Source organism: Momordica charantia (assembly GCF_013281855.1).
Source record: "Momordica charantia cultivar OHB3-1 chromosome 5 unlocalized genomic scaffold, Mcharantia_2.0 BLBB01000005.1, whole genome shotgun sequence".
Classification (NCBI taxonomy): Eukaryota; Viridiplantae; Streptophyta; class Magnoliopsida; order Cucurbitales; family Cucurbitaceae; genus Momordica; species Momordica charantia.
The window spans coordinates 10,572,370-10,594,495 of NW_028275163.1; the positions used below are offsets into that span (position 1 = coordinate 10,572,370).

The window sequence follows — 22,126 nt, forward strand, 5'->3', positions numbered from 1 at the left end:
TGGGCGTGCTATCACATAATAATTTGTCACCAATAGAAATGTAATGCATGGTTGTGCCACTGTCAAGCTCACTGCTTTCCTTTTCAACCTTAGCCATATATCATTATTTCCTTGCAATCAAACAAAATATGATCAACATGCATATCATCGCAAGATATTTTATCCTCAACTTCATTTGAACTTACCTTGAGGCTCTCAGACTTCTCACATTGGTTGTGGACACTCACCTTTTCTTCTTGCAATTTTGTTGCCTCCTTGGTTATGGCTTCTCTTCTTCTTTCCTCCAACTTTCTTTGGTCAATTTATACTTCGTTTGGAGATAAGGGAAGTAATGTGGTTTTCTTGTCATTGTTATCAAATGAGTATTTGTTGTGAAAACCATCATAATTTACCATTTTGTCATATTGCCACAGTCTTCCAAATAAAAGGTCACAAGTATGCATAGGTATAACACACAAACAATTTCATCTTTATACCTACCTATTGCAAAAGAAACTCTAACTTGACTTTGGACCTTTATTTCACCAGTACTAGTTAAACCTTGTAAATTATATGGACATGAATGTCGTGTGGTGGCTAAGTTCAATCTATCCACTATATAGGTGCTAATTATATTAGTGCAACTACCACTATCAATACGAACACTACAAAGTGTGGTATTTATTATGCATCTAGTGTAAAAAAGATTATCTCTATGTTCCTCCAAGGAATCTTGGGTAGATTATGCATTGAGAGATCTCCTAACATCTAATAATGAATACTTACATTGTGGACTTACTCCTTCTCCTAGGGAGTTTATGGTGGCTTTTTATGGAATCTTTCTTCTTGACTTCATAGCTACATAAGTAAAAGGTTGGAAAATAACAATTTATATTTCGCACTACTTAGTTGACCTCTCGGCTTCTCTCTCCTTTGGTAGGAGAATGTTGATGTGTATACCCTCTTTGAAATGCTCAGTTGGTTGCTTGTGGCGAATCGACACTTGAACAAGCAAGTAAAAGCCTATAAGTAAGTTATGCAAAGATACCTTCTTTTTTTTTTTTTTTGAATGGTGGTCAATGATAGACAACAAAGAGACAACTGATATTAAAGATACCAAATGATACTATAAGGGAAAGAAAGAAAACATCGAATGATATGGACAAATGGTACTAAGAAAACAAGATGCAAAACCTTGAGCCTCGACAACAAGAAAATCTGGGGCTACATGGGCTCTCTCGGATGGTCCAAGGGGTTGGTGGTTGTCCTCATTCATTATGACTGTCCTATGATAGCAAAATAATTCTAAAATATTTTTAATATAAAGAATAAACAATAATAGGATTACTTGCCAAAAATAAATTGATTTGGACCGGATTTGATTGCCCAAAGAATTTATCCAAAACTGTCCAGCTCAAAATATGGAAAGTTTCTGTCTGGACATCTTCTCTTCAATCACTGATAACTTTTGCTGCAGACCTTGGATGGGTGCGATCTGTATGTCCTTGGAAAGCTCTTTTAAAGACCTTCAATTTGACATCTAATTTAACTATAAAAAAATAAAAATTTCAGTGAGATATAAATCGTCAAAGTCGGTACAAGGAACTCTCGGCTGCTGCAGGATTTTTGCAGAAACAATGCTCACTAAAAACTTTATAACTTCCAGACCACAAATCCAAAATTATCGATTCTGGTCTCTCTGGAAAGATAACTTAGAGATATTTCGAATGGCACCAGCTTCACTTAATTTATACTTTGGAGCAGAAAGTTATTGTATTCTAATGTTGGCTCTCGGATTTGGCTCTCTGCTGGTTTCTCTCAAATTCTGGGGTTCGAAGGAAAATTGATAACATTGACTTTGGGGCTCGAATTAAATTGAAACTTGGTTTGTTGGAAAACGTTTTGAATGCTGAACACAAACAAACAAGATTTATATATTTTAAAGCAATTTTTTAAACCAAAGATTCTAATGCAAGAATGATAGAAAGAATAGCACGCGGAAGAACAAAGGATGATATTTTTAAGAGTTTTTGAATAAGATGAAAGTAAAGACAAAGACTGAAATTTAAAGATAGAAAAATAACATATATCCCGATCTAGAGCCTCAGATTTGATACAAATTATACGCGACAACTCAAGCGTATTGGACAACTCGAGCCACAAGCACTTGAATCCAATTGTATAAGTGTTTCAACCTGAAAGGCTAAGGGTTAGATGGATTACTTTGCAGTCGTTACCTTGAGCAAACAAAATACTCACTATGCTCGAGGCCAAAAACACTACACGAGTTTGATACACTACACGAGTTTGATGACCAATCAAACAAGCATGCTCCAAAGGGGTAAAATATGAGATCTTAAGTTCAACCACACAAAGAAAATCGATATTTTGGGGGGGGGGGGGTTTGCACTCTGCAAACGGGTGAGAAAACTCTCAATTCTATATGAATCAAAGGTTCAAAGGTGTCTAAAACAGAGGGGGTACAAGTCTATTTATAGGCTAAGACCCATGGCCTTGTAAATGTGTAAAATAAAAATAAACCTAAAAATAAAATAAAACAAATAAATGAAAATATATTTCTCTTAATTGCAAACTTGCTAATAAAGTAAGACAATCATTTCCTAAAATTAATTTTTATAAAAATCAAATAAACTAAAGAAAAATCAAACAAAGATGTTTCCTAAAATCCACCAATTTGCTAACCAAACAAGGGAATTATTCCTTAAATGAAATTTGATAAATCAAAATAAAACCAAGAGAGATATAAAGGAAATAATTTTCTTATTTGTGAAGAGAGGGTAGCAAGCAACATTTAAAGGGGTGCACGCGTGGGGCGAGGGCTGATGGGGCATGATGGGGTGCTGAGCGTGCAAGCTTGGGGCTGAAGGGGTGTGGGTGTGGCGCTGAGCAGGTAGGACGCACGTGCGAGTGTGGGCAGCATGTCTGCAGACGAGTGCGTGAACAAAGGCGTGAGGCGGCATGTTGGCAGGTGGGTGCGCGAATGAAGGCGCTGGGTGTTGGATAATGGCATTAGGCGAGCGTGCATTCTGGCAAGGGCACTGGCGGCTTGCGAGGTTAGCATGGCAGGAGGGCATGATTTGCAAGCGCTGGCGGCAGGGTCGCGTTGGCGTGGCACGGTAGGCAGCTGGTAGGCACGCGTAGGTGAGTGTGTAGGGGCGTGTACTAGCGTCTGGTAGGGCACACGTAGGGCATGCGGTAGGGGGCGCTGCGGTACGCAGAGGCGTGTGGGCGAGGGCTGCACGTGCTGTGAGGTTAGCGACGTAGGGGATGTTGCGCGTGTAGGGCACTGTGAGGTTAGTGCGGCAGGTGGGCGGCCTAGCGGTTGGTTGTCGCGCGCGCTGGGACATGCACGGGTTGAGCATGCGCGCGAACACTATCGTGCGTGGGCGCACGATGGCGCTTGCAACAGGGGGCGATGTCGTGCGCGCGGAGGGCATCACCTTATGAGGTTAGCCCATGATGTTGTGGTGCGCAGTGCAGTCAATGTGGGTGCAATGGGCTTGTTCTCTGATCATAGTATTTTTCTTTGATCCTCCTTAAAATCCATCCTCCTTTTAGGAGCTTCTCATCTTTATCTTCCTCTTCACTTACGTAGGTTAATTCTTGGATCTCTTGCCCAAATATGATCATATCAACAAAATCTAGTGAATATGCTTTTATTTTGTTTTTTATTTTTTATTTTAATTGATGTGAATGACTAAAGAATTCGTTGTGAAAGAGGAAAAAAAGAAAAAGAAAAAAAACCTGGAAGCATATTGGCACAAGAAAGAATTGAGAGAGAGCCTCATTTATGTCTCATGTCAACGCGGGTAGTGCTACTCATGGAAGGTCTCTCTCCGTTTTTCACCATTGTTGGCAGGAACGAGTTTAACGGACTTGGCAAAGTGGCAAGAGAAGTCAGTTGGTTTTTAATATATTCAACGTACACTTAATAATTTCTCATTTAATATTTGATTTGTGACTCGTGGCTCTACTTCTCCATAGAGATTTGATTTTGTCTTTAACAAATTTGTTTAAATTTTTGTCAAATTATGTTGGAAGTGTATTCCACAAATACAGGTGAAGTTTCTAGAAGTTTTTTCCACAAATATTTCATAAATATAGGTGAGGTTGCTAATTCTCTCACAAGTCATTTGGATTGATAGTAGTGAATCAACATCATCTCCTTTGTCAAGCCTTTCACCTGGTAAAATATTGCCAGCAAAATAATTATTCATTAATTAGAGTTTATATATATTACTTATATATATTTACCTCATTGGTTAGATGAGATTAAATTTATTTGATATATTTATTATATGATTAATCATTTCATGAACTTGAGATATTATAATATGTTGACAAGTCTTTCAGATCATCCACAAATTTAAATTCACTATAATTCCACAAATTTAAATTCACTATTATTTTAGCGTTGCAAATATTCTACTTCCCAAATAGTGGTTGACAGGTTGTGAGGTTTTCATAAGTAATTTAATTATAGGCAAATTTTAGTTGCATAGATTTAGAAATTTTTTTCTAAAATATATAGAAATTTTTCTATAGATTAAATTTTGTATAGGCTAGGTCATCGACATAAAGAATTTTAAAATTTTATGCGACTTATGAGGACTTAGCATTTTTAATTCAAATTGATGCTATATTTTGGACATGATAATCATTATGTTTTGTGCATGAGCTAATAGTAAAACAAGTTGTTTCTTACTCGTTACAATGTGAGGTAGCTTGTGATGGTTTTTATAATCTCACAATTGGTTCTAACATGTTAGTGATTTAGTCTATGTGGCCACTTGTTTAGCATGTTACTATATATGGAAATAAATTTTCTTATTATTGTTGACAAAGTTCATATGTGATAATTACATTTATTTGAAATGAGTTTGAAATTTTTCTAAAGTTGTTTTGGTGTTGTAGCTTGAAGCTAAAAGAAAATGAGGTAATTAATATCTTTATCTTAAAATAGGGTGGATATTGAGAATTTTAATTGGCCATAAATTTTTGTTAAGTTGAAAATTATTGATATTGATTTGGCTTATAATTTTCCTTTTATTTATTGTTGGTACTGTAAAGGTATTAATAAAGTCTTGCTAGCTAATGTGTTAATTATATTGCATGGTTAATAAAATTAGGTAGAGGTTAATTATACTGCATAGTGAAATGGATTGTTCTACGATTTGAGATCTTGTTGACTATATTTACATATATTGTTTCATTTGACTCAAGAGATAAAATTTTTATTATGAATATTTTATTGAGCATGTCTAAAAATTAGATAGTTTACAATTTATGTGTTGACATGTCTTAAAATTAACTCTTTTTAAAATTAGATGATTCACCACCATGAGAAATTATTAAGGTGAAAATTGTGATGATTGGTTAATTTTACTCATGTGATGTGTTGGTGTTGTTTAAGTTATATAGCAAACTATGAGAAATATTTTTCTTTGGTGAATTTATAATACAATTATTTGAAACTAAATTAATTACTGGTGGAATAGTTAATTTGAATTTTGTGATGTTTTAATTTCCCTCATGTCTGACAATTTTGATTATGACACATATCAAATTGTTGTAGTGTTCATGATTTAAGCTTTTGAAAATGTTAAAAGAGATTAAAGTATATATATACAAAATATTTCAAAATGTGGGGGAGAATATTTTAAAGGTCAATATTGTAACTTAAAGAAACATTTGCTTCTATTGATGACTGTTGATTAAGTTTTGCAGGCAGCGTGCAAGAACAATAGATTGGCCAATCAAAAGAATGTGTTGAAATCATCTCAGAGATGAATGTGTTGAAATTATCTGAGAGATGAAATCATCGAGGGGAATGGGAGGCCCATAATATAGTCACCGCAATGGACACCCAACCTAAAATATTGGAGATCATCCCATGAAAAATGTTCAATGGGTAACAACAAAGTTGAAGTGTGACTGTGAGAGCACTAGTTATAAAATTGGAGGATTACTCCGAGTCCCATTCCTTAGGTGGTAGTGCTCATAATTGTGATGATAAAGAAGAGTCTAACTCTGAATGAAACTAAGGCATGTATTATGCAGGGTGGTGATCACAAACAGCCTTTGGAGGTTTCACCTATGTGTATGTTGTAGTGAGGTCGCTACGATGGGGAAAGAGCTAATCCTTTAAAACACTCATGAATAAGATACATGCGCAAGACCATTTAATGTGCAATGCAGATAAAAGAATACTCGATGTATTGCTTGTACTGTGTGTATGGTAAGTGGAAATTTGTCTCAAAAGACCTAGTTCAAGACTTAGTTCACTATGGTTCTTTCAAATGTACACTTGCTAACACTAAGTGGAGGTTCAAACCCAAAAGGTACCTATTGTTGGAAATTTTAAAGATTTTATTTTTATTATTTTTATTTTGTTATGTTACTTTACTCTGTTAACTTGGTCAGTCAACTCTTCCTAATAAATAGGAAGGGGGTGGCTGCAATGTTAAACATAGACTCCTTGATAATAGGGAGTGCTTCCTTATAAAACGGGTAGAATCTGACAGTTAAAGAAGAGTTCTCATGGTGCGTTCTAGTAGAGTTTCCCATAAATTTTTTTTCGGTAAAATACAAAGATTTTGGTTTGAATTTTATGGTTTTGAGCATACAAGCAATTGTGTATTCATAAAAGAATTTAGCTACTACATAAGATCTCTCGAAAGATTGTTGTATCTTCGGAGTGAAGTGTCAAATAACTCAGTGTAATGAGGGCACATCTTTTCTATGGACAGGGACAACGTTTACGAACATGCTCCAATCCAAAATTTACAGGCTTTTTTTATCTCTATATTTTGCTGTTATTTAATTGAATTAAATGTTTATATTTATTATCTAAAAATTTTCATTTCCCTAATATATTTCCAACAAATTATGCAAGGTTAGAATTCTATTCACCACATGCATGTTATTTCATTGACTACTGTTATTTCAATAGGAGACAAACCTAAATTACTCAGTTTTCTACGGAAGCTATGAGTATTGTGTGATTATGACCTCGACTACTTGTAAAATTGTTAGATTACATTGACTACTTGAAGATATGGGCATTTATCTTCGTCATTCTACTCCATTATATTGCGATAATCAGAGTACCATTCAGATTACACGTTGTTGCAACATGATCACGACGCGGAGCGACTAACGTTCTCTTTTAAGAGTGTCTTAAAATAAAAGATTTTAGAGTTGCCACCAATTATGTTGAGGGTGTGATTGGTCACCCAATTTGAAGAAATTAAAGAAAGGTTAATAAACTGGATTGAGTTTGAGAGTCAATTGTGTGTAGGAAAAGTGTTAGTACCCTACATGTAACGCCCCGAGTCCCTCAGGTTAGTTAGTCTCGAATCAGGAGATTTTTCATTTAATTTTAAATTAATTGTTAATTAAATTTATACATATTTATCGGGCTCTAAACTCCAATTAAATTTATATTTACCGGACTTCATGTAGTGGGTCTTGTTTTAAGATGGAATGGATTTCTTTTCTCTTGGGCTTGGACTTGTTGGGCCTTTATTGGGTTAAGTTGGTTTCAAACAAAGGAAAAGAGGAAAAAGAAAACAAAAAAGGACTTCATCTTCTTCTTCTCTCCTCCCTTGTTGCCCTAGCCGTCACCCACCCCTCTTCTTCTTCTTGTTCACCGGCGACCACACCTCACGGCGACGATGGAAGCGGCGGCGCCTCCTCGAAACAGCAGCAGCGGCAGCCGGCGACCACGTCCGTAGAAGCAGCAGCGGCGGCGTGACTTCGACCCGAACAGCAGCGGCGGCGCGATTTCCTCCGGCGACGTGTTCTCGGACGAACGGCACAACGTCCTCCACGAACCCCGACGGTCTGCAACGAACCAGCACCGCTTCTTGCAGCGTTCCTCGCGGCGGCGCACGGCGAACGGGTCAGATCCGCGGCGAACCTCGACGATCTGCTGCTACGATCCGACGAACAGCAACTCCAGCGGCGGGATTTGTGCGTTACAGCAGCATTTAGGACGTTTGGCGGTGACCCACATCCGTTCGAAGCTCGATTTAGGCTACCCACACCTTGGCGAGCTAGATCTAGGTGACCCACACCTATACGAAGTCGATTTTGGTGGTAATGAGTCATTTGAACCCTTTTAGAATTGATTTCGAAGGCTAAATAGTGTACGTAACTTGCTGTATTTTTCTGTTTTAGTGCTTAGGTGTGAGGTCGACGCAAAATTTAAGGGCGCGGTTGTGAGTAAGTAGACAAGGGGCGTGTGCATGCGTTAATGTATGTTAAATGGTCTCTAATGTGATGGTTTTGTGGCGTTTAATATTAATTTTGTTACGTCATTGTGATAAATAACTCTCGTTGTGTTAATCGGTATACTTGGAGTAGCGTTGGATATATGTCAGTGAAAATGGTGAGGTTTCTGCTTTGCTAAACTGCTGAGTATTGATGTGGAAATGTTTGTTGTCTGAATATGCATGAGTTGTTCGGCGTGCCTTGTGTGTTATTATACTTAGTAATGCTTATTGGATATTGATGCTGGATATTAAGTGTTTTGGGTGAACTATGTCGGACTCCAATGGTTTAAAATTTGTTTGGTTATGCTTTGTTGCGACGAAACTCATTGTGGAGTCGTTGTTAAGAAAAGTTATATTGTGAGAGCATGATTGGTTTATTATTTCATTATTAGAATGATGTTTATGTTGTGCAAGCATGCTGAATTGTATTTGTGAGTTGAAAGATGCAGGGGTAATGGCTTAAGAAAGTATATAGTAAGACTTTGGTGAAAGTTGGATTCTTGGAGGTAATGAATGAGTGAGTGTCAGGGCCTCGGGTATAAATGGTCGGGGGCTGATACGTCACTAATTGAGTATCGAGGCCTTGGGTAAAAACGGTCGAGGGTCGATACGAGGAGTCCTTTGGAAGGAAGGCTATTGGGGCCTTGGGTAAAAATGGTCAAGGGCCAATAGACGGTGAAGTCATTGGGGCCTCGGGTAAAAATGGTCGAGGGCCGATGCAGCAGTGTCGGGGCTCTGGATAAAAATGGTCAAGGGCCGACTCTACTCGAAGGAGTTAACTGTGGAAGGCTAGGATAGCTGTGATAAGTGTAGAGGTACTTGAGATGTTAGGGAGACTAGAGGTTGGTAGTTAACGTGTTCCTGGTTGTGGTTGTCACCAAATTTTATGGAATGTGTCTATGTTTGAATGCATAATGTGATGAAAGGCATGACTATGAATGTTCCATGATTTAGTTGAGCATGATGTGTGTGTGTTGTTGGTGAGGGCTACTTACGGAGTATATTTTATATACTCACCCCCCTCTACAATGATTGTTTCAGGTGAAGGACTCGTGGGCGACCATGGTGATGAGACGGAGGAGACATGACGAGCGAGGACCATAGGCTGCTTAGTCACTCTTGCTTAGCTTAAGTTATTAGTTAAAACCTTATGTTATGGTCAATAAACTATTTGTTCGTATTTGAATAATTTGGAGGTTTCCACTTGTTATTGATTTTATTTCAGGATAGGTGTCTATCTTAGTTCTCTACCATTCATTGAGTTTTGCCTAGTTTGAATAATAAAATTGTCCCGTGAGGTTGTCCACGGATGTTGATTGATATTTTATGAAATTGATTTATTGTTGCATTGACCAGAGGTGGAACTTGATTTTATATAATTGTTGCATAGGGAGTTGGCATCATGCGTTTGGGGTTAAGTTTAATCAGTTGGGTAGTTAACGTGACCTAGAAGTGTGGGGGAAATTCTGGGTCGTTACACTACAACACCCGTAAAAATTGTTACCTGTATTTTATTTTTTATTATCCAATTTATTAAATTATTGAAGGTCCACAAAAGTTTATTTTATTTTAGTTTTAATGTCTCATGTTTATTAATTCACATTTTAGAAAGAAAAAATCAATTAATGATTATGGGTGGTATGCTAATATGACTTTTACGTTGCACTAGTAGAACGAGTTTGATAAAACTATGGATTTAGAGAAATGAACTTGTTAGATTGTATGACGTGTGTTGATTTTGAATTTAAAATAAAACAGTTTAGATTATTTATATAGATGTGGTTAAAAATGTAATAATATTTATTTAGTAATTAATATTTTAATTATGAATAATTTATCTTTAATAGAATTATTAATCTAAATTATTTTTGAATAATTATTGTGTGAAATAAATATTTAATTAGTTTTGTTATTGATTTCTTAAAATATTTTTTGAAGTGTGACTAAAATGTGTACATAAATTATTGCATTTAAATTTATCATTATAATTTCTCTAAAATATGAAGTTATAATGGGTATAAATGAAATTATTAGATTGGTTTTTGTCAAAGTTGAAATATAAGTTTAAGAGAATTGAACTAAGTTATTGTTATGGTTCCAACCAATCAAATTAACTCGATTTGGTTAATTTCTTCATTTTTCAATTTTAACTTTCACTCATAAAGTTTATGATTAAAACTTTTTTTGTCAATATATGAATTAATAATTTATCACTTGTAAATTTTATTTTTAACATTACAATATTATATAATATATACTAGGGTATTAATAATAAATTTATATATTGGTTGAGCAGCTAAGCACCTATTTGTCATTCTTGTGGGTCCGTGTTTCATACTCATATGCATTATTTGGTTTCCTTTCCATTTTTATTTATTAACTGTATTTTTTTATTTTTTCCAACTCGAAATGGTGTTGGAAAAAAATAAACTTATCTGCTGGTGGAGTAGATAAGCACCTATTTGTCTTTTTTTTTTTTTCAATATTGATTAACTGTTTATTGTTATTAGGAAGTAAGAGAAAATAATTTTCAAGACATGTTAAATTTCTTATAAAATTTGAATCTATAGGACATTGAGCTAATAAGTTTCAAAGTAGGCACAAATATTCTAAAATAAAAATAATATTAATTATAAAAGAATAATGAAAAAAAATAGTAATAAAAAAACAAAAAGTCTAGATATATACAAATTTGTTAAAACTAGTTAGATTAATGTGCAATGCACCTGGGTTAACATTTTTAGAATACAATTTTTTACGGTGATTTCATATTTGAATGAATATACCTTTTATTAATGCTTAACTATAAAATATTTGACATAAATTTTTTAAATAATGAAAGCGAGAAAATAATTAAAAAAATCATAGATAATTAAAGTGAAGTTCATATATATGTATAACTTCATACCTTTTTTTTGAAGAAAATTTTCCATGTTAATAGTTGATACTAAAATTCGAATTAATCTTCATTTTAAAATAGTAATATACTGCATGATTGACATAAAAAAGTTAAAAATTAAAAAAATGTTAATTATGCGAATCGTGAAATAGCCATTAAATGTAATAATTGGGAGGCCGAGAACTGCTCAAGATCCCCACTACTGTCGTTCTAGAGCAACTCCAGAATAAGTTTGCGGCCCTGGAAGAAAAGGTGGAAGGCATGTTTCAATGCATGACCCAACTACTCAAACAGTTAGAATAGTGGGAGACAGATCAATCACCTCTACTCAGAGATCCCCGAAAGGGAAAGGGTCCTGTACCAAGCGAGGTTGAAGAATCGACAAACAACGTGTAGAGCAGATTGAGGCTGGGAGGAAACGACAAGAGGCGCACCCGAATTCTCGACTGTCGAAGTCCACAGAAGGACAAAAGACAAGTAAAGTCCCCGGTGCAGAATGAAGACAAAGGCGACTAGAATAGAACTGGTGGAACGACCCGAGCCGTCGGAAAGACAATTAGGTCAGAAAGAAAAGGGGTTTGATCTCAAAGAGCGACTAGACCAGGCTGATTCGTCGTTCACAGAAGAGATCATGGAGGAAAAGGTACCTCCAAAATTTAAACTACCAGCTGTAAAACTGTTTGACGAGTTGGCTGATCTGGTATATCACCTCGATGTCAATCGGGAATGGATGGACATATATGGAGTGTTGGAAGCAATCCGGTGCCGAGTGTTCTCCTTCACCCTTAGCGGGTCAGCCAGAGTATGGTTTCGATAGCTAAAGTGAGGTTCTATCTCCAACTTTAAAAGTTTGACAAGGGCATTCGTGACCCAATTTGTGGGAGGACGAAATCGAAGCCCGACCCGTGACCTACCTTCTAACAATAAAGCAGAGAACAACAGAGAGCCTTCACGACTACGTTGCTCGGTTCAACGAAGAAAAGCTACAAGTCGAGGGTCTAACTGATGCGGTGTTCCTACTAGCATTCATGTCCAAAACAAAGGATGAACACTTGTCATTCTCGTTTGGAAAGAAAATCTCAAGCACCTTTTCAGAGGCTCTGAGTCGAGCCCAGAAATATATGAACGTGTGAGAATTCATCCATTCGAAAAAGGAATCCGAAGGAAAGCGGTCCGACCATAAAAGGGAACAGACAGGAAATAAACTATAAAGATCAAGGTGAGAAAAGCGCGATCGAACCAGCCAGAAAGAACTACCCCGAAAATTTGAGAAGTACACTCCCATAATAGTCCAGCTCGAACATGTATTAATGGAGATCGAGGATCAAAAGCTACTCCAGTGGCCAGAGAGAATGAAAGCACCTTCTAGTAAGAGAAGTAAGGGGAAATGCTGTCTCTTCCACCGAGACCACGGCCACGCCACCCAAGACTGTTTTAACCTCAAAGAAGAGGTGGAGGGACTCATTTGGAGAGGATATCTCAAAGAATATGAGGAAAACCCTAAAGCAGCCATAACTGAAGAGAATGTCAGCAAGTCGCCTGGCAAGGAAATCCGAACGATTATGGGTGGTCCAGTAGAGTCTGGTCGGAAGAGAAAGGCCAGTGTACGAGAAGCAAGAACAAGTCAAGGACAACACGAAATATACCATGCCTTTCTAGCAGGACCACCTCCAAAAATTGAATTCTCATAAAATGAAGCAACTCACCTCTTCCATCCACACAATGATGCGCTGGTTATTGCTCTAAAAATAGCCAACACAAAGGTGCATCAAATTTTAGTAGATGGGGGCAGTTCAGCCGACATCATCTCCTTAATAGCTTATAAAGCCATGGACCTAGGGGAGAAGTCGCTTAAGAATAGCCCTACGCCCGTAATAGGATTTGGGGGAGAGCGAGTCATCCCAGAAGGAAAGATCGAGTTGCCAGTGACATTTGGAAGTGGGCTAAGAAGCATCATCAAGATGATAAAATTTTTGATCGTCGACTATGCGTCCTCTTACAATGCGATATTGGGAAGACCGACCATACATATGCTAAAGGCAATACCACTACATATCACCAATCAATGAAATTTCCTGCGTCAGGGGGCATCAGAGAGATTAAGGGGGAACAACAGATATCTCGTGAATGTTACTACACCTCTTTGAAAGGCAGTATCTGAGGAGCAAGAGTCTCCTCCTTTTGAATGGCCAGAAGCTATAGGATAGAAGCAATTTGTTTGAAATTTCTTTCTTTTCTTTTCCTTGAAAAACTTCCTGTTATGTTTTCATTTAAGTTTTCATTTTGAAATAAAGCTCCTATTATCCGTTTACTTGAGAATTCCTTAACTACATATGCACTCCTCAAGTAGGGGGCATATATATTACGAGAAAGGCTGAATGAATGACAAGTATGTCCTGAGGCCGAGAGGCCAAATGAGCGATAAGTAGTCGAGGAGGACTCGGTACCAAGGTGAGGTTGGCACCCTCACCTTCTCGACACTTATCATAGCAACATAATAGTCGACAGAAATTGGAATTACAATTAAAAACCTCCATCACGGCCAAACTAGAAGTGGGTCGCTTGACCTAGCGTGGTTAAAACACAAAGATGGAGCAAAATCAAAAGCCAAACGACATTGAAACTTAAACGTGCAAAACCATCAGCCATAGTCAAATGAGTTAAAAACCTAGGAAAGTAAAGGCACATTAAAGTCAGCTCCATCAAAGTTAAAACCATAAGCCAATAAAGTTGGGGGCAATAGGAATTCGATTGATATTTCCAAGGCAACAGAGATTACAAAGAAAGTAATTAAACGACGACTTAATAAAACAGCCAGTTTTTGAAAAGAAACGCCACAGGTGATGTATCTCGATACTCTCTACTCATTATCATCATCGTCCATGTCATCAGGTGCATCGCAGTCAGCTTTAAAACGCTTCGGGAGGAAAGAATAGTCAATGTTAGGATGCTCATCGGAAACTTGGTGAAAAGACCATGAAACACCACACTCCATAGCAGCGTTCTAAAGATCAACATATTCTTGGGTCTTTTTAAATTCTCCAGCCAAGAATTCAAAGTTGGAAAGTCGGGCGTTGGCTTCATCAAGCCTCCCCTGCAGATCGACTAGCTCACTTCGAGACTTCCTCTTCTCAACTTCCAACTCATGACGAGCATTATCCAGAAGGCGGTTGGCCTGATTTAGAGAGGCAATAGCCCAATCCAGTTCCTCCCGAGAAACATACTGGTGACAGAGGTGATTGAGCTCATCGACGACCCCACCCGAAAATACGATTAAACGATTAAAAACCTACCAGGAACAAAATCATGCATTAAGTGAAAACATTACACAAAATTGGAAAAATACGTTACAAAGGCTCACCTAATGAATTCCGTTGAGACAAGTGTTGATGCTAGATTGATGATTCGAATAACCAAAGTCTGATCCACTTGACGATTCGCAGAGTCCTTGCCAAAGATTAAAGGCCCTCTCCAGGTAAGCAGCCACATCGGTATTTGCAGAATATGGACCAGAGAAAGGAAAAGCAGACGCATGGATGGAAGCTTCGGGGTGAACACGAGAAGAAGAAGGAATGGATGTTCCTTGGAGCCGAGCAGAATGTCGAGGTGTGGCTGGGGGAACAGGAGATCGAGCCTGTTGCGATAAGGGCTCGTCCTCCGTCAGGTCCATTATCTCTACATCCAAAACACGACTAGAACAGCTCCCGATCTCTGGATATTCCGTCGACATTCTCTTTCATACAATGAGGTGCTTCGTCTTGACATTTCTACGAAAGAGGAAAAAGCAAGAAGTCGACTCAGACATAGAAGTCTTAATGGGTCTCAACAAATACCTAGAGATTAATGAGGAAGAGCTAAACCGAAATCTATGAGCTTCTGTTTTGTCACCAAGTCCGACCCGCAACGTTTGGTCTCCGACAATTTAATGACAGTGTGGTAGAAGTCAAAAGCTACCGTAGTAAGCTCACAATTGCAGGGAGCTGCCAACAAGAAGAGAGAAATATTAAAACAAGATATAGGAGAAGTCCCGATAGAGCTCGGGAATCCACTCACCTAACTCCCTACACTCAGTCGGGACAGGAAAATGCAATCTCCTATCGTCGCGAGCTAACCAATCACCACCAACGAAGAACCACTCATCCTTTCAATGCTTCACTGAGGAAGGACTCATGACAAGGACTTGGTTTCGAGAGCTAACATAGAAATGGAAGTTATCATCGGGGCTATGCTTAAGGTAATAGAGTGACATAAAGGTTGTTGCAGACAACGGTTGATCACCCCCGAGATAAGACCACAAGATAAAGGAACTGATTAAAGTAGACCATCCATTAGAAACAATTTAAGAAGGAGCTACTTGATTGAAAGCTAAAAAGTTTTGAAGGAATAAAGACAATGGTAAGCGGACTCCAAATTGGAACATGACCGCATAAAAGACGACCTCTTCAGGGAAAGATCCGTCAATAATTTCTCCCGAGTTCAGAAGACAAAGACTAACCAAATCCGGAATGCGGTATTTCAGACGTAAGCGACGCAAATCCCTTGCTGTATGGGTAGAATTGTCAAACCAAGATGGACGGAAGGGCACAGACCCGGAGGAGGGATTTGATGACGACCCATCATCCGAGGAAGACCACTCAAAATTAAGACCATCACTTGACGCCATGAGAATTAGGCAACTCAGAAAAGGGAGGATAAAATAGAAAAATTACCTTGAAGGAACGGGGTGATTGAAATTGGAATGTGTTTGGGGGTTTATATAACCCTCGAAGAAAAGAAGAGTGCTCGGACCAATGGTCCTTAACCACTAGGCTGAGAACTGCTCGGCTCGTCTCCTGGAGTGACCGCCGGTCTGATACCAGCTCGGCACAATCTTTGAGAGACCCGTGACCTTCACGGTCACGAGTACGATTTGACACAACAAAAGAGTGAAGCCAAAAGCTGCTTGACACGCTGCATGAGACACCTGTGATCTCCTCGGTCAAGGGGAAGATTTTGACACAACAAAGGACTAAAGCCAAAAGTGGTTCGGCACACTGCTCGAAGAACCTATGACATTCTCGGTCAAAGGGCAAAAAATGAAGACCTCCTTTTGTTTTTGGTCTCGGGTTAAGAAACGCATGGGGAACCACAAGTTGATGTGACAACACCTACACGAGAACCCATACTATCCAGCTCGGCGGTTGAGGAGAGTAAGTATTTTTGTCAAAAATCTGACCAAGATGGGACAATTCCATAATAAGTGAGGCACGTTTTTCATAGAGTAACTATGTTTCAAACACTCTTACTCTCAAGGAGATAAAGATAAAAGTTAAAAAACATCACGTTAAGAGTAGGGGACAATTGTTATAGGAGGAAAAAAACGACAGGTAAACAGAGTTGACGAAATGCCAGACCCAAATTGGGCCAGGCCGAGTAGGGCTCGGCGCTGAGCCGACCTTGGCCCATTCCCTCCATCATCCGTTACAAGCCTCATTTCCTTCGACATCTGTTATAAGCCACGTGGTGAAGATGTAACGCCCCAGAACTTCCCACACACTTCTAGGTCACGTTAACTACCCAACTGTTTAAACTTAACCCCAAACTCGAGATTTCGACTCCCTGTGCAATAATTATATATAAAATCAAGCTTCACCCCTCATCAATTTAACAATGAAACACTTCTACAGAATATCAATCAACATCATCCATAGACAACCTCACGAGGCAAATTTATTATTTTAACTAGGCAAAACTCAATGAATGGAAGAAAACTAAAATAAACACCTATCCCGAAATAAATTAAACAACAAGTGGGAACCTCCCAATTATTCAAATAAGAACAAATAGTTTATCGACCAAAACATAGGGTCTTAACCATCCAAAAACTTAACCTAAGCAAAAGTAACTACGCAGCCTATGGTCCTCGTTCGTCATGTCTCCTCCGTCTCATCACCATGGACGCCAACGAGTCCTTCACCTGAAACAATAATTGTAGAGGGGGGTGAGTATATAAAATATACTCCGTAAGTAGCCCTCACCAACAACACACACACATCATGCTCAACCAAATCATAAAACATTCATAGTCATGCTCTTCATCACATTATAAAATCAACATAGACACATTCTATAAGAATCGGCAACAACCACAAACATGAACCAATTAGTTACCAACCTCGAGTCTCCCTAACATCGCAAGTACCTCTACGCTTATCACAGCTATCCTAGCCCTCCACAGTTAACTTCTTCGAGTAGAGTCGGCCCCTGACCATTTTTACCCAGAGCCCCGACACTACTGCATCGGCCCTCGACCATTTTTACTCAAGGTCCCGATGACTTCACCATCTATCGGCCCTTGACCATTTTTACCCAAGGCCCCAATAGCTTTCCTTCCCAAAAGACTCATCTCATCGACCCTCGACCATTTTTACCCGAGGCCTCGATACTCAATTAGTGACGTATCAGCCCCCGACCATTTATACCCGAGGCCCTGACACTCACCCATTCACTTTCTCCAAGAATCCAACTCTCACCAGAGTCTCACTAAGTACTTTCTTAAGCCATGACCCATGCATCTTTCAGCTCACAAACACAATTCAGCATGCTTCCACAACATAAACCACATTCTAATAATGAAATGATAAACCACTCATGCTTTCACAATATAACATTTCTTAACAACAGCTCCACAATGAGTTTTGCCGTAACGACACATAACCAAACAAATTTTAAACAATTAGAGCCCAACATAGTTCACCTAAAACACTTAATATCCAACATCAATATTCAATGAGCATTGCTAGATATAATAAACACACGAAGCACGCCGAACAATTCCTGCATATTCAGACAACAAACATCCCCACAGCAAATCTCAGCAGTTTAGGAAGGCAGAAATTACACCATTGTCACCGACAAATATTAAATACTACTCCAAGTATACAGATTACCATAACCGAGAGCTACCTAACACATCAGCTATCAAAAATAATATCGAACATCACAAAAACAGCATATTAGAGGCCATCTGACACACATTAACGCACGCACACGCCCCTTGTCTACTTACACACAACCGCGCCCTTAAGTTTTGCGTCGATCTCACAGCTAAGCACTAAAACAGAAAAATACAGCAAGTTGCGTACACTATTCAGCCTTCGAAATCAATTCTAAAAGGGTTCAAATGACTCATTACCACCAAAATCGACTTCGTATAGGTGTGGGTCACCTAGATCTAGCTCGCCAAGGTGTGGGTAGCCTAAATCGGGCTTCAACAACGATGGGTAAGCGTCAAACATTGCTGGAACGAAGGAATCGCCGTGATTCTGGGCTATCGGAATCACCGAACTGCCTTGACGTGTGCTGGCCTGGGTTGCTACAGCACGCCGGAAAAATAAAAGAACGCCGCCGGGGAGTAGGTCGCACCGCCGCTGCTGTAGATCGTCAGGACGTCGGGTCGAAGTCGCGCCGCCGCTGAATGGGTCGCCGTCCGCTGCTGCTGCTGTTACGGATGTGGTCGCCGGCCGCCGTTGCTGCTGTTTCGAGGAGGCGCCGCCGTTTCCGTCGCCGCCGTGAGGTGTGGTCGCCAGAGAAGAAATTTAACAGGGGGGTGTGACGGTGGCTAGGGCAAAAGGAAGAAGAAGATGAGAGCCTAATGTGTTTTATTTTGTTTTTCTCCCTTATTCTTTTTTTTTCTTTCTTCTTTGTTTTAAAACCAACCCAACCCAATAAAGGCTCACATGACCAAGCCCAAGAGAACAAGAAACCCATCCCAACGCAAGATAAAACCAACCACACGGAGCCCGATAAATATAAATTTAATTAGAGTTTAGAGCCCGATAAATATAAATTTAATTAGAGTTTAGAGCCCGATACATATAAATTTAATTAGAGTTTAGAGCCCGATACATATAAATTTAATTAGAGTTTAATTTAAAAAAAGAATGAAAATCTCCTGATTCGAGACTAACTAACCTAAGGGACTCGGGGCGTTACAGACTTCCCTGCTTCAAAAACTTTCGTCCCCGAAAGTTGATTGTTCCAGCAGTTCAGGGTACCTCGCCTTGATATCATCGTCCCGTTCCCAAGTAGCCTCTTCCACTTGGTGGTTTCTCCACAAAACCTTAACCAAGCGAATTGTCCGGTTCCTTAACAACTTGGTTTCTCTTGCCAAAATTTTGACAGGTACCTCTTCGTAGCACAAGGACTCATCTAGTTGTAATGGTTCAGGATCCAAAACGTGTGAAGGGTCATGAATGTACCTCCTCAGCATAGACACGTGAAACACATTGTGAACCGCAGCCAACGATGGTGGCAAAGCCAGCCTATATGCGACTGGGCCGATACGTTCCAAAATCTCAAAAAACCCAATGAATCTTGCGCTGAGCTTCCCCTTCCTCCCAAAGCATAAAATTCCTTTCACGGGTGCCACACAAAGAAACACCCGCTCACCTACCACGAACTTGAGTTCCTTACGCCTGATGTCTGCATAACTCTTCTGACGGCTCTGAGCAATTTGCATCCTTCCCCTGATCTTTTGAATGGTACTATTAGTCACCTGTACTAAATCCGGTCCCAAGAGGACTCTTTCTCCGACTTCGTCCCAATTAACCGGAGACCGACACTTCTTCCCATAAAGTGCCTCGTATGGAGCCATTCCAATCGTGGCCTGAAAAATGTTCTTATAAGCGAACTCTATTAGGTAGAGATACTTGTCCCAACTACCACCAAAGTTTAACATGCAAGCTCTAAGCATGTCCTCTAAAACCTGGTTCACGCGCTCCGTCTGACCATGGGTTTAGGGGTGAAACGCTGTGCTAAAGTCCAACTTAGTGCTAAGGGACTTGTGTATACTCCGCCAAAAAGTCGAGGTGAAACGCGGGTCGCGATCGGACACTATGGATACCGATATACCATGTAGCCTGACAATTTCCTGCAAATACAGTTCCGCCCACTTTTCTACTATATACGTGGCCTTGCCGGGAATAAAGTGAGCAGACTTGGTCAAACGATCTACAACTACCCATATCACAGTAAATCCCTTAACCGTCCTTGGTAGTCCTGTAATAAAGTCCATAGCCACATCGTCCCACTTCCAAACTGGTATGCTCAAAGGTTGCAGAAATCCAGCAGGTCGCTGACTTGAAGGCTTTACCTGCTGGCATGTCAAACACTTGCTAACAAACTGAGCTATTTCCCTCTTCATGTTATGCCACCAATAATTTTTCTTGAGGTCTTGATACATTTTGGTGCTTCCTGGATGAACCGAGAATGGAGCATTGTGTGCCTCTTGCAGTAAGTCATTCCTCAACGAATGATTTTTTGGCACACACAACCTTCCGCGAAAAAGCAAGGCTGCCTCACCTGAAAGAGTGAATCTCCATGGCCCACCATACTAAAGCCTTTGGCCAAGCTGGGATCTCCCTTTTGGGCAACAATGATCATCTGTCTCAGGCTAGGTTCCACTGAGAGTCGAGCCAACAACGCTGAGACATCATCCACTGTCAGCTCCACCTCCAAGCGTTCCAACTCGCTGTGCATTGGACTGCAGGCCGCTGCTAAAGATGCCACATTTGCCGCCTTTCTACTAAGAGCATCGGCCACAACGTTCGCTTTACCCGGATGGTAACTAATCTCACAATCATAGTCCTTCACCAACTCTAGCCACCGTCTCTGTCTTAAGTTAAGCTTCTTCTGAGTGAAAAGGTACTTCAAACTCTGATGATCAGTGAAGACCTGAATTCTTTCTCCGTAAAGGTAGTGCCTCCATAACTTTAAGGCGAACACCACCGCTGCTAGCTCTAGGTCATGAGTGGGGTAGTTAAGCTCATGCACCTTCAGCTGTCGAGAAACATAAGCTATAACCTTCCTGTGTTGCATTAGAACACATCCCAAGCCCTTTCGCGAGGCGTCACTGTAAACCATCAAACCTGTCGTTCCATCGGGGACGGTTAACACCGGTGCAGACACCAAACGCTTCTTTAATTCTTGAAAAGTCTCCTCACACTCGCTGCTCCAAGTGAAGGTAGCGTTCTTACGAGTCAACTGCGTCAACGGTGCCGCTATACGAGAGAAATTCTGGATGAACTTCCTGTAGTACCCAGCCAAGCCGAGGAAACTACGAATCTCTGTAACGGAACTAGGTCTTGGCCAATTGCTAATAGCCTCTACCTTGGCGGGGTCTACTGCAATACCATCTCTGGTGACTATGTGACCTAGGAAAGCCACTTTGTCCAGCCAGAACTCACACTTTGAAAACTTTGCATACAACTTATTTTCTCGTAGTGTAGTCAAAACCTGTCTGAGATGCTCCTCGTGACACTTCTCAGTCTTGGAGTAAATCATGATGTCATCGATAAACACAATAACAAATGAATCCAAATATCCCTAAAGACTCGATTCATTAGATCCATAAAGGCTGCCGGAGCATTTGTGAGTCCAAAAGACATCACGATAAACTCATAGTGCCCATACCTTGTTCTGAACGCTGTCCTTGGAATGTCGGCCTCCTTTAACCTTAACTGGTGGTACCCCGAACGCAAGTCTATCTTCGAGAACACTTTCGCTCCCTGAAGCTGATCAAAAAGGTCATCAATGCGTGGTAGGGGATACTTATTTTAATCGTAACTTTGTTTAGTTCTTTGTAGTCTATACAAAGTCGCATATAACCGTCTTTCTTCTTAACATAGAGCACGGGCGCACCCCAAGAGGACACGGTTGGGCGGATGAAACCTTTGTTGAGTAATTCCTCTAACTGTAACTTCAGCTCTTTCAACTCTGCCGGAGCCATTCGATATGGTGCTTTCGAGATGGGGGCCGTCCCTGGCAGCAACTCTATACAAAAGTCCACTTCGCGAAACGGAGGCAAGCCGGGGAGGTCCTCAGGGAACACGTCAGTGAACTCATTAACCACACGAACCGCCTCCATGCTTGGCACAACCTTCCTTGCATCCACAACGCTAGCCAAATAGGC

General features: G+C 39.8%; 1 protein-coding gene across 1 annotated transcript; it reads left to right on the forward strand.

Annotated features, from left to right (window-relative positions):
• The first annotated feature begins 12,485 nt into the window (after window positions 1-12,485).
• Window positions 12,486-12,866, forward strand: LOC148211288 (uncharacterized). The gene has a single exon (XM_088124359.1). The coding sequence runs from the start codon at window positions 12,486-12,488 to the stop codon at window positions 12,864-12,866; it is 381 nt and encodes a 126-aa protein (XP_087980485.1).
• Window positions 12,867-22,126: the final 9,260 nt, after the last annotated feature.